Source organism: Pelodiscus sinensis, chromosome 9 (assembly GCF_052426305.1).
Source record: "Pelodiscus sinensis isolate ZL-2025 chromosome 9, ASM5242630v1, whole genome shotgun sequence".
Classification (NCBI taxonomy): domain Eukaryota; kingdom Metazoa; phylum Chordata; order Testudines; family Trionychidae; genus Pelodiscus; species Pelodiscus sinensis.
In genome coordinates, this window is record NC_143060.1 from 66977806 (window position 1) to 66992500 (window position 14695).

The window sequence follows — 14695 nt, forward strand, 5'->3', positions numbered from 1 at the left end:
GCTGGGCACAGAAGGTTTATTGGGAGCCCACATGGCTACAGCTTCATGGCCCCACAGCTCCCCGGGTTCCTCAGGCGCAGTGCACAGACCCCGCCCGGCCGCGTCGCTCTCGGCTCCTAGGCTGGGTGGCTCCAGTGGTGCCCGGGCTGCCGGCGCAGGGGCTCCCGTTGCTCACACAAGCGCAGGGCTGGGGCCCAGCAGCGAAGGGGGAAGGGCGCCGGGGGCAGGACTGAGCTGCTGGCGGCTCCGTTTTCCCCAAGCAGGAGCCTGACAAGCCGCCCAGCAGGACACGGTCCGGGGCCGCTCCGGCAGGTGCGTGGCGGGCGGGTGGGCTGGCTCCCTGGGGGTGCGGTTTGCAGCGACCCGCATGCGGGAAAGGGGTCACTCAGGAGCAGGGCCCCCGGCAGCTGGGGCCCAGCCTGCTCCAGTCTCTGGCTAGCTCCAAGCAGGGCCCGGCCAGGCCTGGCGCTCAGGCGCTGGGCAGGTGAACAAAGCCAGGCCAGCTCTCTTCCTCCTGCCACCGCGGGGGCGCCGGGCGGCTCCTCTTCCTGCCGGGCTCCGGCTCCGGGCTTTCCCCTGGAGAGAGACGAGCCCGCTGAGGAGGGGAGAGAGGCCCTCAGCCCTTCCCCCCCTGCCAAGCCAACCTGGGCTGGGCAACCTGCACCCCCCGGCAGCCCCTCCCCTGCTGCCATCAGCCCCCAGACCTGGGACTGCTGCCCGGTGCCGCAGGCTGGCTGCAGGGCTTCCAGCAGCTGCTGGGGGGGGGGGGGGTCCTGTGGGAGCCGGGCACGGCCTGGGCATTGAGTGCTTCTTGCACCGCTGCCCTGGCCCTGCTGCCTCTGCCAGCCCCGCTCCCTGCCCGCCTGCCATGCAAGGCCCAGCCCCGCCCCCGGGCACCAGCCGGGCTGTTACCTGGGCCAGCGGCACGAGATCTGAGCGAGGGGCCCTGGGGCTTGTTCTGCTGGAGCAAATCAGGGAGAGAGAGAAACAGGGTCACAGAATCACAGGACTGGAAGGGACCTCGAGAGTCATCGAGTCCAGCCCCCCACCCTCAAGGCAGGACCAAGCTCCGTCTACACCATCCCTGACAGATGTCTATCTAACCTGTTCTTAAATATCTCCAGAGAGGGAGATTCCACCACCTCCCTTGGCAATTTATTCCAATATTTGACCACCCTGACAGTTAGGAATTTTTTCCTAATGTCCAATCTAAACCTCCCCTGCTGCACTTTAAGCCCATTACTCCTTGTCCTGTCCTCAGAAACCAAGAGGAACAAATTTTCTCCTTCCTCCTTGTGACACCCTTTTAGATATTTGAAAACCGCTATCATGTCCCCCCTTAATCTTCTTTTTTCCAAACTAAACAAGCCCAGTTCATGAAGCCTGGCTTCATAGGTCATGTTCTCTAGACCTTTAATCATTCTTGTCGCTCTTCTCTGGACCCTTTCCAATTTCTCCACATCTTCCTTGAAATGTGGCGCCCAGAACTGGACACAGTACTCCAGCTGAGGCCTAACTAGTGCAGAGTAGAGCGGCAGAATGACTTCACGAGTTTTGCTTACAACACACCTGTTGATACAACCTAGAATCATATTTGCTTTTTTTGCAACAGCATCACACTGTTGGCTCATATTCAACTTGTGGTCCACTATGACCCCTAGATCCCTTTCCGCCATGCTCCTTCCTAGACAGTCGCTTCCCATCTTGTATGTATGGAACTGATTGTTCCTTCCTAAGTGGAGCACTTTGCATTTCTCTCTATTAAACCTCATCCTGTTTACCTCTGACCATTTCTCTAACTTGCTAAGGTCATTTTGAATTATGTCCCTATCCTCCAAAGAAGTCGCAACCCCACCCAGTTTGGTGTCATCTGCAAACTTAATAAGCATACTCTCTATCCCAATATCTACATCATTGATGAAGATATTGAACAGTACGGGTCCCAAAACAGACCCTTGCGGAACTCCACTTGTTATCCCTTTCCAGCAGGATTTAGAACCGTTAACAACAACTCTCTGACTACGGTTATCCAGCCAATTATGCACCCACCTTATCGTGGCCCTATCTAAGTTATATTTGCCTAGTTTATCAATAAGAATATCATGCGAGACCGTATCAAATGCCTTACTAAAGTCTAGGTATATGACATCCACCGCTTCTCCCTTATCCACAAGGCTCGTTATCTTATCAAAGAAACGATCCCCCCGGGCGGCATGAGAGCAACCCCCCCCCCCCCCCGGGCCAGGGTATGACACTACCCCCCCCCCCAGGCCAGGGTGACACACACCCACCGGGGCAGGGCCCACTATAGCATGGAGGGAGAAGGCTGGGCCAGAAACACAAGGGCCCTACACCCCCCCGGCCCCACTCAAGACCAAGCTGTCCCTGCTCCTCTCCCCTCCCCTCAGCACAGAGCTAGAACCCCCCCAAGCCAGGCAGTCCAGCCGGGAGCCGCGGGGTCCTGGCACAAACTCACCTCCAGGTTGGCCCTGGCTTTGCTCAGCACCGCGTGCGTCTGGGTCACTGCAACAGAGACGGGGCTCAGGGCGGTGGACACCCCCCGGGGCCCGACGCTCCCCATGAACCGCAGGGCAGGGTCCCCCGACTGCTCAGGCTCAGTCCCCCCAGCCAGGCCTGGCCCACATGGGGCCCAACTGCCCCACGGTGGGGCCTGCAGGCACCCCACACTGCTGTGCCTGGGGACAGCGGGTAGGGGGCTGATGGGGCAGCTGGCTACCGGCTCCGCAGGGCCTGCCCTGTGGGTTTGCTTTGCCCTGGCCCCGGGATGGGGATGCCGGCCTGCTAGGACACCCTGGGCCAGGCGTCGGTGCGGCAGGATCCACGGGGAGGCCCACGGCCCGCGCCACAGCAAGGCCCACGCCCTGCGCCGGGGCACCTACGGTGGCTGACGATGAAGAGCTCCATGCTGTCCTGCCGGTGGCGGGCGCGCTGCAGCCGCTCAGCCGCCCTTCGGAGCAGGCCCTCCTGCTCGGCCACCCGGGCCCGCAGCGCCCGCACCTCGTCCTGCCGCCCCTCGTCCTGCCGCGCTGGCTCCTGGCGGAGACGGGGCCGCTCAGCAGGGCCCAGGCCCCCTGCCAACCACGGCCCGACTCCCGCCCCACTACCCGGGGCCACCGCGCAGCGTCGACTCCTGGCACAGCCCCGCTGGGGCAGACTCCACACCAGGCCCCCAGCACGCACCGGCCTCCCGCGCTGCCCCCGGCCGCCAGGCCCTGTGCGGGGGCAGTGCCCCATGCGGGGCAGACCCCTGTTTAGGGGCTGCTCGAGCCAGGAGAGGGCCCCCTCCCCAGGCACGCCCTGTCGTCGGCAGCCTGGCCCAGCCCCCCAGGGAGCCCCTGCCTGCCTGGGCGATGGGCGGTGAGCGGGTCCCCACCCGGCTCCAGCAGCTGGCGCAGGGTGTTCGTGCCGTGCAGGAGCTGCCTGCCCCAGGGCCTGGCGGAGCAGGGAGCAGCCCCAGGGCCTGACAGCCAGGGTCTGGCTGGTGCCGAAGCCGCCCCAGAGACGGGTCCCCCGTGCAGAGCCCCCCCAGCGAGCGGGAGGGGCCAGCCTGGCACACTGGCTCCCTGGCCAGGCATCCCCCGGGGCCCTGCCTGCGTCGCCCCTTCCCGCCAGAGGGCTCGGCGCCGCCCCGGGGCGTTACCTCCGTGCCGCGGGGCGCCGGGCCGGGCCAGGCCAGAGCCGGCTGCAGGACGGAGGCCGGCTGGTGCAGCAGCGCTTTGCCCTCCGGGAGTTGCAGCTTCATGGCACAGGAGTCGCCCCCGCGGCCCGGGACCCGGCCCTGGCCCCTGCCTTCGGTGGCGGCCAAGCCCCAGGGGGTGTTGGGGGCCGGCGCGGGGGCGCTCCTCCTCGCCAGGGGCTCCGGCACTGGCGGCTCTGCAGCAAAGGGGGGGTGAGCCGTGCTGGGACGCCTGCGTTAGCCCAACGCCAGCGCCTGCCCCGCCCCCACCACGCGGCTCGCTCTGCTTGCCCAGGCTGGTGTCCCGGGGGGGCAATGGGAGCCGCGCTCAGGGGCTGATTCCAGGCCCCCCACCCCCACACAAGGGAGTGTGACCCTGGCGGCCCCCTTGCAAAGTGGGGCCCAGGCACCCACGTGTCCCCCAGGCAGTGCTGGCCTCCCTCGCCCCGAGGGGCCCTGGGCCCAGCCCCGCAGGGCGCTAGCGCGCTCAGAGCCCGGGGCCCCCGGCCGGGCTAGGCTTCCCAGGGGCCGCGTTGCAGGGGAACGTCCCTCCCTGTCCGAGGCCCTGGCCCCCTTGCAGCCCTCCTCGGGGCCGGGAGTGTCCTGCCCACGGCTCCCCCCCCCCGCAGGCCCCCGTGGCGCAAGGGTTACCTGGCCTGGGGCGGGCGGGCGGGGGCAGAGCAGCTGGGCAGCTCATGCCAGAGTCCCGGACTGGCGGCGACGGGCTGGAGTCTGCAAAGGGGAGAGGCCCAGTGACCGGGCTGCCCACGGGGCCGGCGCAGCCTGGGGAGTGTCGCCTCATTGGACGTTAAGGGGGGCAGCCAGATCACTGCTGTGCCCGGGGGGTGCCCCAAAGTCTGGACAAAGGGGCCACGTGCGGCGTCAAACGAACGCTTGTGTCCTACGTGGGGGGGGGGGTTTGGATTGTGCTCCGGGCGGGTGCGTGACCGGCCTCTGCTTGCACGGCCGGCCGCAAGGCCCAGCCAGTGACTCTGCTCACGAGCAGGGCCCCAGGGCCCCTGGCGCGCGGAGAGGCCCGTTCACACCTGAGGGACGTGTCTGGGAACCTGCAAGCAGCCGGGGCACAAGGTCCCTTGGCCATGTGACCCGCTCCAGCCTGGGCGACACCGGGCCGGGGTCTACAGTGCCAGGCGGCCGACTCCATCCTGGCTTCAGTTCTGCTCTGATCCCAGAGGCAGCCGTGCGAGGGACACAGCCGGGAAGGAGGCCGACCCCTCCTCCATCGGAGGGGAACCAGAGACTGGCTGTGGGAGAGCCTGCCCCAAGCACTGGAGGGCGGGGGCATGTGACCTATTCTCCTGCCCGCCCTCCCCCTTCACCTTTTCTTGCTTTTGTTAGAGGCTGTGTCTGCACGGGCGCGTTCGTGCACCAACCCTGCCGCCTGTCTGCTCTGGCCGCGCGTTCTTGCACAAGTAAACTGACGTTGGACTGTAGAAAATCAGGGCTTGTGGCGCGAGAACACGGACGCGCCCTCTGGGGAGAAGCCCTTTTGCACAAGAGCTCGTCCACAAGACGCCGGCGTAGACAGGACACGAGTTTCTTGCACAAGACGCCCCTCTGGTTAAAATGGCCATCGGAGCTTCCTTGCACAAGAGCGTGTCCCCGCGGCCATGGACGCTCCTGCGCAAACGCACATGCCAGTGTAGAAGAGTTTTTGCACAAGAAGCTGCCAGTGCAGCCGCAGCCTTAGATTTTAGCTGCTCTTGTGGGTAAGATCTAAAGTGCAAATTGACCAGGGATCTGGGGCTGGTTCTTTGGGACGGGGAGGACCCGTTCGGGGTGGGAGAGCGGGTCCTATAACCCTTCACCTGCGTTAGGCCCGGGGCTGAGTGGCACAGGGAGAGCTGGGGGGTCCGAGGGGTTTTGCTCGTGAGGCTGCTGGCAGCTGGCGTGCTTGGCGCGACTGGCGTGTGGCCTGTTTGGAAGGTCTCCTGTCGGGGCTGTAGGGAGCCCTGGTTTGAGCAATTCGCCCTGAGCGGTGCCCAGACCCGGCCCGTTACCAGACCCTTCCGCCCGGCTGCCGTGGGGCTGGGGCCGGCGCAGCCTCTCACCTTGGGGCTGCCAGTCGGGTGCGGCCTGGGCAGCGGCGAAGGGAGGGGCCGAGCTCTCGTCCGGCTGCTGCCGCATCAGCTGCTGCCTCAGGGCGCTGTTCACCTGGACTCCGCGGAGCAGCTGCCGACGCAGGGCCCGCACCTCGGCCAGGAGGGGCTCCGGGCCGCCCTGCCCGTCTCCGCCACCGCCTGGCAACACAGAGCCGCTCCATCACCGGCCGCCAGCACGCTGCCCTGGGCTGGCCCCCTGCACCGCCAGCCCCCCGCACGGCCGGCCCCACACGCTGGCCCCCTGCACTGCCAGCCCCCCGCACGGCCGGCCCCACGGCTGGCCCCACACGCTGGCCCCCTGCACCGCCAGCCCCCCGCACGGCCGGCCCCACGGCTGGCCCCACACGCTGGCCCCCTGCACCGCCAGCCCCCCACACCACCAGCCCCACGGCTGTGAGGGCAGAGAGATGGGAGAGGGGAGGGGAGGAAGAGGCTGCCCAGGCCGGTGAGACATGGCAGGGGCAGGGGCAGGGTCACTAGCCAAACCCAGCCCAGCCCCCAGGAGGGTCACTGGGCGCATCGTAGCCCCCCCGCTCAGTCCTTGCAGCTCCTGGCCCGTGAGCCCCCCCAGCTGGCTGCAGCTTGAGGGGCTCCTGCCCATGTGCTCCAGTCCCCAGGACACCCCAGCTCTGTGGGAGCAGCACATCGGGGAGCACCCGCCCCACAAGTCTGACACCGCTGCGGCCCACGAGCCTGCCCTGGCCAAGCCCCAGCGTGGGGTCAGCTCGCAGTGCGCTGACCAGTAGGAGGCACTGCCCTGGCACAGACACTCCAGCCGGCTTCCAGTGCAGAGGGGGCGGCAGGGCCTGCAGCCTGGGGGGGGCAGCCCTGGGCCGTCTGGGCTGGGCAGCCGGCCGGAGGGGAGGCAGGTACCTGAGGGGGCCACGTGGGGGCAGCCAGAGAGGGTCTCGCGGACGCGGAGCTCGGTGCAGAGCGCCTGGCAGAGCCGCTGGGTCTCCTCGCACTGCTGCTCCAGCAGCGGCACCGCGCGCGCCAGCCTGTGGGCAGAGCCGGCAGGGTTAGAGGGGCACGGCCGCTGCCAGCCGCCTGCCCGGCCGCCTCCCCGCGCCGCCCCGGCCGCCTCCCCGCACCGCCGCCTCCCCGCGCCGCCCCGGCCGCCTCCCTGCTCTACCCCGGCCACCTCCCCATGCCGCCCTGGCCATCTCCCACGCCGCCGCCTCCCCTGTGTGACCCGGCCATGCCCAGCTCAGGGCTCTGTGGGCAGGCGACAGGCTCAGGCCACACACCCCGCCCGGCATCCCTGCCCCACCTCTGATTGCTCCGCTCCAGGGCCAGACGCTCCTTCTGCAGCCGCCGCTCGCTCTGCCGCTGCACTGCCAGCTCCTCGGCCAGCGCCCGCGTCTCCGTCTCGGCCTCCCGCAGCCGCTCCAGCTCTGGGGGGGAGCCCCGTTACCCGCTGTCCCCCCGCCGAAACGGCGCTGCCCTTGTGCTGTAGTGGGTGCTGGCCCTGAGCGCACTGCCCATGTGCAGCCCCCCTACCCCTGCAGAGGGACCCCCCGGTGTGTGTAGCCCCCCCATCCCTACATAGGGGCCCCCCGGCGTGTGTAGCCCCCCCATCCCTACAGAGGTTCCCCCCAGGGCGTGTGCAGCCCCCCCATCCCTACATAGGGGCCCAAGGCGTGTGTAGCCCCCCCATCCCTACAGAGGGGCCCCCCGGCGTGTGTAGCCCCCCATCCCTACATAGGGGCCCCCCGGCGTGTGTAGCCCCCCCATCCCTACAGAGGGACCCCCCGGTGTGTGTAGCCCCCCCATCCCTACAGAGGGACCCCCCGGCGTGTGTAGCCCCCCCACCCCTACAGAGGGGCCCAGGGCGTGTGCAGCCCCCCCACCCCTGCAGAGGGGCCCAGGGCGTGTGTAGCCCCCCCCACCCCTGCAGAGGGACTCCCCGGAGTGTGCAGCCCCCCCACCCCTGCAGAAGGCTCCCCCAATGTGTGCAGCCCCCCCACCCCTGCAGAGGGGCCCCCCGGCGTGTGCAGCCCCCCCATCCCTACAGAGGGGCCCCCCCAGCGTGTGCAGCCCCCCCACCCCTGCAGAGGGGCCCAGGGCGTGTGCAGCCCCCCTACCCCTGCAGAAGTGAGCGAGTTGGAGCTGCAGTCCCTGGTTTTCCTCCCGCAGGGCTTGTGTCTCGCTGCTCAGCAGGGGCGCAGCCTCCAGCCCCGGCACGTAAATGCTGGTGGGAGACCCTGGAACAGGAGCAGCGTTGAGGCAAAGCTGCCAACGCTCCCCTGGGTGCCCCCCCCCCCCCCGGCCACCCCTACCCACACGGAGCCCGCGCTGGGAGTGGGGAGAGGCCAGAGCAGCCGTGGAGACGAGCCAGGTCAGGCCCAGGATCAGGCCCTGGGCGGGGGGGGGAGGGCGCGGAGCCCCTGGTACCCCGGGCAGCGACACCAGCCAGGCAGCCTGGCACAGACCGAGGGCGCCCGGGCTGCTCGGCTCCCCCTCCGCTGGCGTGTGGGTCAGGGCTGCTGGGTCCCCGTCCGGCCCCCGGCGAGCGGCCCGCCCGTACCGGTGGCCCTGGCGGGCGTGGCCAGGCGGCTCTCCAGCTGCTGCCGCAGGCGGTCGTTGGTGCAGATGGACTCCTCCAGGCGCTGGCGCAGGCTGCGGATCTCCGCCAGGTGTCCCTCCAGCAAGTCAGCGCCTGCGCCGCCGGCGACAGAGAGCTGGGCAGGGAACCAGGGACGCTCCCTGCCCCCTGCCCCCTGCCCCCTGCCCTGCCACGGCCACCCCCGCGGGGGCCTGCCCATCCCTCCCCTGCCCCCTGCCCAGTGCCCTGCCACGGCCACCCCCACGGGGCCTGCACATCCCTCCCCTGCCCCCTGCCCTGCCACGGCCACCCCCCGCGGGGCCCTGCCCATCCCTCCCCTGCCCCCCGCACGGCTCTTACCTGTCAGCGTGGGGCTGGCCGGACCCCTGGGGGGCCCCGTGTGGGGCTGAGCCCAGCCGGGGCCGAGGGCAGCTCCGGCTCTCCTGTCCAGCGGGGCAGCGCTGTGCAGCGGGCGCAGCTGCGGCGCGTGGAGACAGCGGGCGGAGGCGCCGGCTGCCCCGAAGTCACTGGGCAGGGACGCTGGTTTGACGGGCGACGCGGCGAGGGGCCCGCCTAGGCAGACGTGGGCAGAGATGGGTCCGGGGCCCGGGGAGGGGGCAGGATCCGTCCCCGTCTCCAGCCCTGGCCTGGCCCCCAGGTCCTGCCCACACAGCACCCCAGGAGCCACCCCCATGAGAGCAGGGCCCGGGACCCCCTTCTCCTGCTGGCCAGGGGCAGGCCCAACCGCCCAGAGAGCGCCCGCTGCTGGGAACGCCAGCCCTGGCCCCGGCCCCCTGTGCCCTGCTCCGGAGCCCCCCGCAATGGCTCTGTGCCCAGGACGGCCCCAAAACGCAGGCACCGGAGGGCAGCACCCACGTCTGCCAGGCTAGGGAGACAAGAGCCCCTACTACAAAGCACGCGCAGGAGCACCCCGGGGCACGGGCCACACACACACACACACGAGCACCCCAGGGCACGGGCGCGCACACACACACACACACACACACACGAGCACCCCAGGGCACGGGCGCACACACACACACACACACACACACACACACGCACGAGCACCCCAGGGCACGGGCGCGCGCACACACACACACACACACACGCACGAGCACCCCAGGGCACGGGCGCGCACACACACACACACACACACACACACACACACGAGCACCCCAGGGCACGGGCGCACACACACACACACACACGAGCACCCCGGGGCACGGGCGCGCACACACACACACACACACACAAGCACCCCAGGGCACGGGCGCGCACACACACACACACACACACACACACGAGCACCCCAGGGCACGGGCGCACACACACACACACGCACGAGCACCCCAGGGCACGGGCGCGCACACACACACACACACACACACACACGAGCACCCCAGGGCACGGGCGCACACACACACACACACACAAGCACCCCAGGGCACGGGCGCACACACACACACACGCACGAGCACCCCAGGGCACGGGCGCGCACACACACACACACACACACACACGCACGAGCACCCCAGGGCACGGGCGCACACACACACACACACACACGAGCACCCCAGGGCACGGGCGCACACACACACACACACACACACACACACACACACGCACGAGCACCCCAGGGCACGGGCGCACACACACACACACACGCACATGCACGAGCACCCCAGGGCACGGACGCACACACACGCACACGAGCACCCCAGGGCACAGGCACACACACACACACACACACACACACACGCACGAGCACCCCAGGGCACGGGGGCGCACACACACACGCACACGAGCACCCCAGGGCACGGGTGCGCACACACACAGAAGCACACGCATGAGCCCCCCCAGGGCACGGGCGCAAACACACACACACATGCACGAGCACCCCAGGGCACGGGGGCGCACACACACACACGCACACGAGCACCCCAGGGCACGGGCACGCACAGGCATACGCACACGCACGAGCACCCCAGGGCACGGGCGCACACACACACACGCACACGAGCACCCCAGGGCACGGGCGCGCACACGCACACGCACGAGCACCCCAGGGCACGGGCGCGTACACACACACACACACACACACACAAACGAGCACCCCGGGCCACGGGCGCGCACACACACAGAAGCACACGCACGAGCACCCCAGGGCACGGGCGCGCACACACACACACGCACACGAGCACCCCAGGGCACGGGCACGCACACACACACACACACACACGAGCACCCCAGGGCACGGGCGCACACACACACACACACGCACGAGCACCCCAGGGCACGGGCGCACACACACACACACACACGAGCACCCCAGGGCATGGGCGCGCACACACACACACACACATACACACGCACATACACGAGCACCCCAGGGCACGGGCGCACACACACAAGGACCCCAGAGCACGGGCACACACACACACGCACACGAGCACCCCAGAGCACAGGCACACACGCACACATGCACACGCACACGTGCACCGCAGGGCACGGGCGCACACACGCACACGAGCACCCCAGAGCACGAGCGCACACACACACACACACACACATGCACGAGCACCCCAGGGCACGGGCGCACACACACACACACACACACACACACACACACACGAGCACCCCAGGGCATGGGCGCGCACTCACACACACACACACGAGCACCCCAGGGCACGGGCGCACACACACACACAAGCACCCCAGGGCACGGGCGCACACACACACACACACACGCACGAGCACCCAAGGGCACGGGCGCACACACACACGCACACGCTCACACACACACACAAGCACTCCAGGGCACGGGCGCACACACACACACACACACACACGCACACGAGCACCCCAGAGCACAGGCGCACGCACACACGCACACGCACGAGCACCCCAGGGCACGGGCGCACACACACACACGCACACGCACACGCACGAGCACCCCAGGGCACGGGCACACGCGCGCGCACACACACACACACACACACACACACGCATGAGCACTCCAGGGCACGGGCGCACACACACACACACACGCACACGAGCACCCCAGAGCACAGGCGCACGCACACACGCACACGCACAAGCACCCCAGGGCACGGGCGCACACACACACATGCACACGCACACGCACGAGCACCCCAGGGCACGGGCGCGAGCGCGCGCACACACACACACAGGCACACGCACGAGCACCCCAGGGCACGGGCGCACGCACACACACACACACACACACGCACGCACACACCCACACGCACGAGCACCCCAGGGCACGGGCGCGCGCGCACACACACACATACACACACACGCACACACACACACACGCACACGCACGAGCACCCCAGGGCACGGGCACACGCGCGCACACACACACACAGACACACGCACGAGCACCCCAGGGCACGGGCGCACGCACACACACGCACACACACACACACACACACGAGCACCCCAGGGCACGGGCGCACACACACACACGCACATACACACACACGCACACGCACGCACACGCACGAGCACCCCAGGGCACGGGCGCACACACACGCACACACACACACACGCACACACACACACGAGCACCCCAGGGCACGGGTGCACACACACACACGCGCACATGCACACGAGCACCCCAGGGCACGGGTGCACACACACACGCACGTGCACCCCAGGGCACGGGCGCACACATACACACGCACACACACACACGCACGCACACACACACACACACGAGCACCCCAGAGCACGGGTGCACACAGAAACACACACACACGCACGCACATGCACACGAGCACCCCAGAGCACGGGCGCACACACAAACGCACGAGCACCCCAGGGCACGGGCGCACACACACACGCACGAGCACCCCAGGGCACAGGCGCGCACACACACACACGCACGAGCACCCCAGAGCACGGGCGCACACACACACGCACACGCAAATGCACAAGGACCCCAGGGCATGGGCGCACACACACAAACACGCACACACACGAGCACCCCAGGGCACGGGCGCGCACACACACACACACACACACACACACGCGCGCACCCCAGGGCACGGGCGCACGCACACACACACACACACACACACACGCACGAGCACCCCAGGGCACAGGCGCACGCACACACACGCGCGCGCGCACACACACACGCACGAGCACCCCAGGGCACGGGCGCACACACACACGCACATACACACACACACGCACACACACACGCATGAGCACCCCAGGGCACGGGCGCACACACACACGCACACGCACGAGCACCCCAGGGCACGGGTGCACGCGAGCACACACACACACACAGACGCACACGCACGAGCACCTCAGGGCACGGGCGCGCACACACACAAGCACCCCACGGCACGGGCACACACAAACACACACACGCACACGCACGAGCACCCCAGGGCACAGGAGCACACACACACACACGAGCACCTCAGGGCACGGGCGCACAGACACACACACATACACACACACGCACGAGCACCCCAGGGCACGGGCGCACACGCGCGCACACACACACACACACGCACGATCACCCCAGGGCACGGGCGCACACACGCGAGCACACACACACACGCAGACGCACACGCGCGCACCCCAGGGCACGGGCGCACGCACACACACACACACACACACACACAGGCACGAGCACCCCAGGGCACAGGCGCACGCACACACACACGCGCGCGCACACACACACGCACGAGCACCCCAGGGCACGGGCGCACACACACACGCACACACACACGCATGAGCACCCCAGGGCACGGGCGCACACACACACACGCACATACACACACACGCACACACACACACACATGCACGAGCACCCCAGGGCACGGACGCACACACACGCACACACACACACACACACACATGCACACACACACACACGAGCACCCCAGGGCACGGGTGCGCACATGCACACGAGCACCCCAGGGCACGGGTGCACACACACACGCACGAGCACCCCAGGGCACGGGCGCACGCACAAACACACGCACACACACGCACGCACACGCACGAGCACCCCAGGGCACGGGCGCACGCACAAACACACGCACACACACGCACACACACGCACGAGCACCCCAGGGCACGGGCGCACACACACACGCACACGCACGAGCACCCCAGGACATGGGCGCACACACACACTCACGCACACACACACTCGCACACACACACACACATGCACACACACACACACACACACGAGCACCCCAGGGCACAGGCGCGCACACACACACACACGAGCACCCCAGGGCACGGGCGCACACACACACACACACATACACACACAGGCACGAGCACCCCAGGGCACGGGCGCACACGCGCGCACACACACACACACACGAACGATCACCCCAGGGCACGGGCGCACACACGCGCGCACACACACACACACACGCACACACACGAGCACCCCAGGGCACAGGTGCACACACGCACACGCACACACACGCACACACACACACACACACGCACACACACAGACACACGAGCACCCCAGGGCACGGGTAAACACACACACATACACTCACGCACACGCACACGAGCACCCCAGGGCACGGGGGCACACACACACACACGCACTAGCACCCCAGGGCACGGGCGCACACACACATGCACACGCATACGAGAACCCCAGGGCACGGGCGCGCACAGACACACACACACACACACACACACGCACACGAGCACCGCAGGGCACGGGCGCACACAAACATGCACACGCATACGAGAACCCCAGGGCATGGGCGCGCACACACACACACACACACGAGCACCCCAGGGCACGGGCGCACACACACACACAAGCACCCCAGGGCACGGGCGCACACACACACACACACACGCACGAGCACCCAAGGGCACGGGCGCACACACACACGCACACGCTCACACACACACACAAGCACTCCAGGGCACGGGCGCACACACACACACACACACACACGCACACGAGCACCCCAGAGCACAGGCGCACGCACACACGCACACGCACGAGCACCCCAGGGCACGGGCGCACACACACACACGCACACGCACACGCACGAGCACCCCAGGGCACGGGCACACGCGCGCGCACACACACACACACACACACACGCATGAGCACTCCAGGGCACGGGCGCACACACACACACACACGCACACGAGCACCCCAGAGCACAGGCGCACGCACACACGCACACGCACAAGCACCCCAGGGCACGGGCGCACACACACACATGCACACGCACACGCACGAGCACCCCAGGGCACGGGCGCGAGCGCGCGCACACACACACACAGGCACAC

At 68.2% G+C, this 14695-nt stretch overlaps 1 protein-coding gene across 11 annotated transcripts in view; it reads right to left on the bottom strand.

The window, feature by feature from the left end:
- Window position 1: 1 nt before the first annotated feature.
- The window catches only part of PDE4DIP (phosphodiesterase 4D interacting protein), an 87844-nt gene continuing 73150 nt past the window's right edge, over window positions 2-14695 (bottom strand). For 7 of the 11 annotated variants that reach the window (XM_089780643.1, XM_089780641.1, XM_089780644.1 and 4 more), the window contains 12 exons: window positions 8726-8938; window positions 8348-8479; window positions 7905-8024; window positions 7091-7214; window positions 6694-6818; window positions 5770-5958; window positions 4349-4429; window positions 3662-3894; window positions 2901-3054; window positions 2477-2523; window positions 913-961; window positions 2-576 (listed from right to left, as the gene is read on the bottom strand). In XM_089780643.1, the coding sequence (XP_089636769.1) occupies window positions 470-576; window positions 913-961; window positions 2477-2523; window positions 2901-3054; window positions 3662-3894; window positions 4349-4429; window positions 5770-5958; window positions 6694-6818; window positions 7091-7214; window positions 7905-8024; window positions 8348-8479; window positions 8726-8938 (1574 nt within the window). In that variant the 3' untranslated portion in view covers window positions 2-469. Of the gene's footprint in view, window positions 577-912; window positions 962-2476; window positions 2524-2900; window positions 3055-3661; window positions 3895-4348; window positions 4430-5769; window positions 5959-6693; window positions 6819-7090; window positions 7215-7904; window positions 8025-8347; window positions 8480-8725; window positions 8939-14695 lie in introns of those variants that run through there. The other 4 variants (XM_089780638.1, XM_089780642.1, XR_016350295.1 and 1 more) reach the window with 4 other exon arrangements.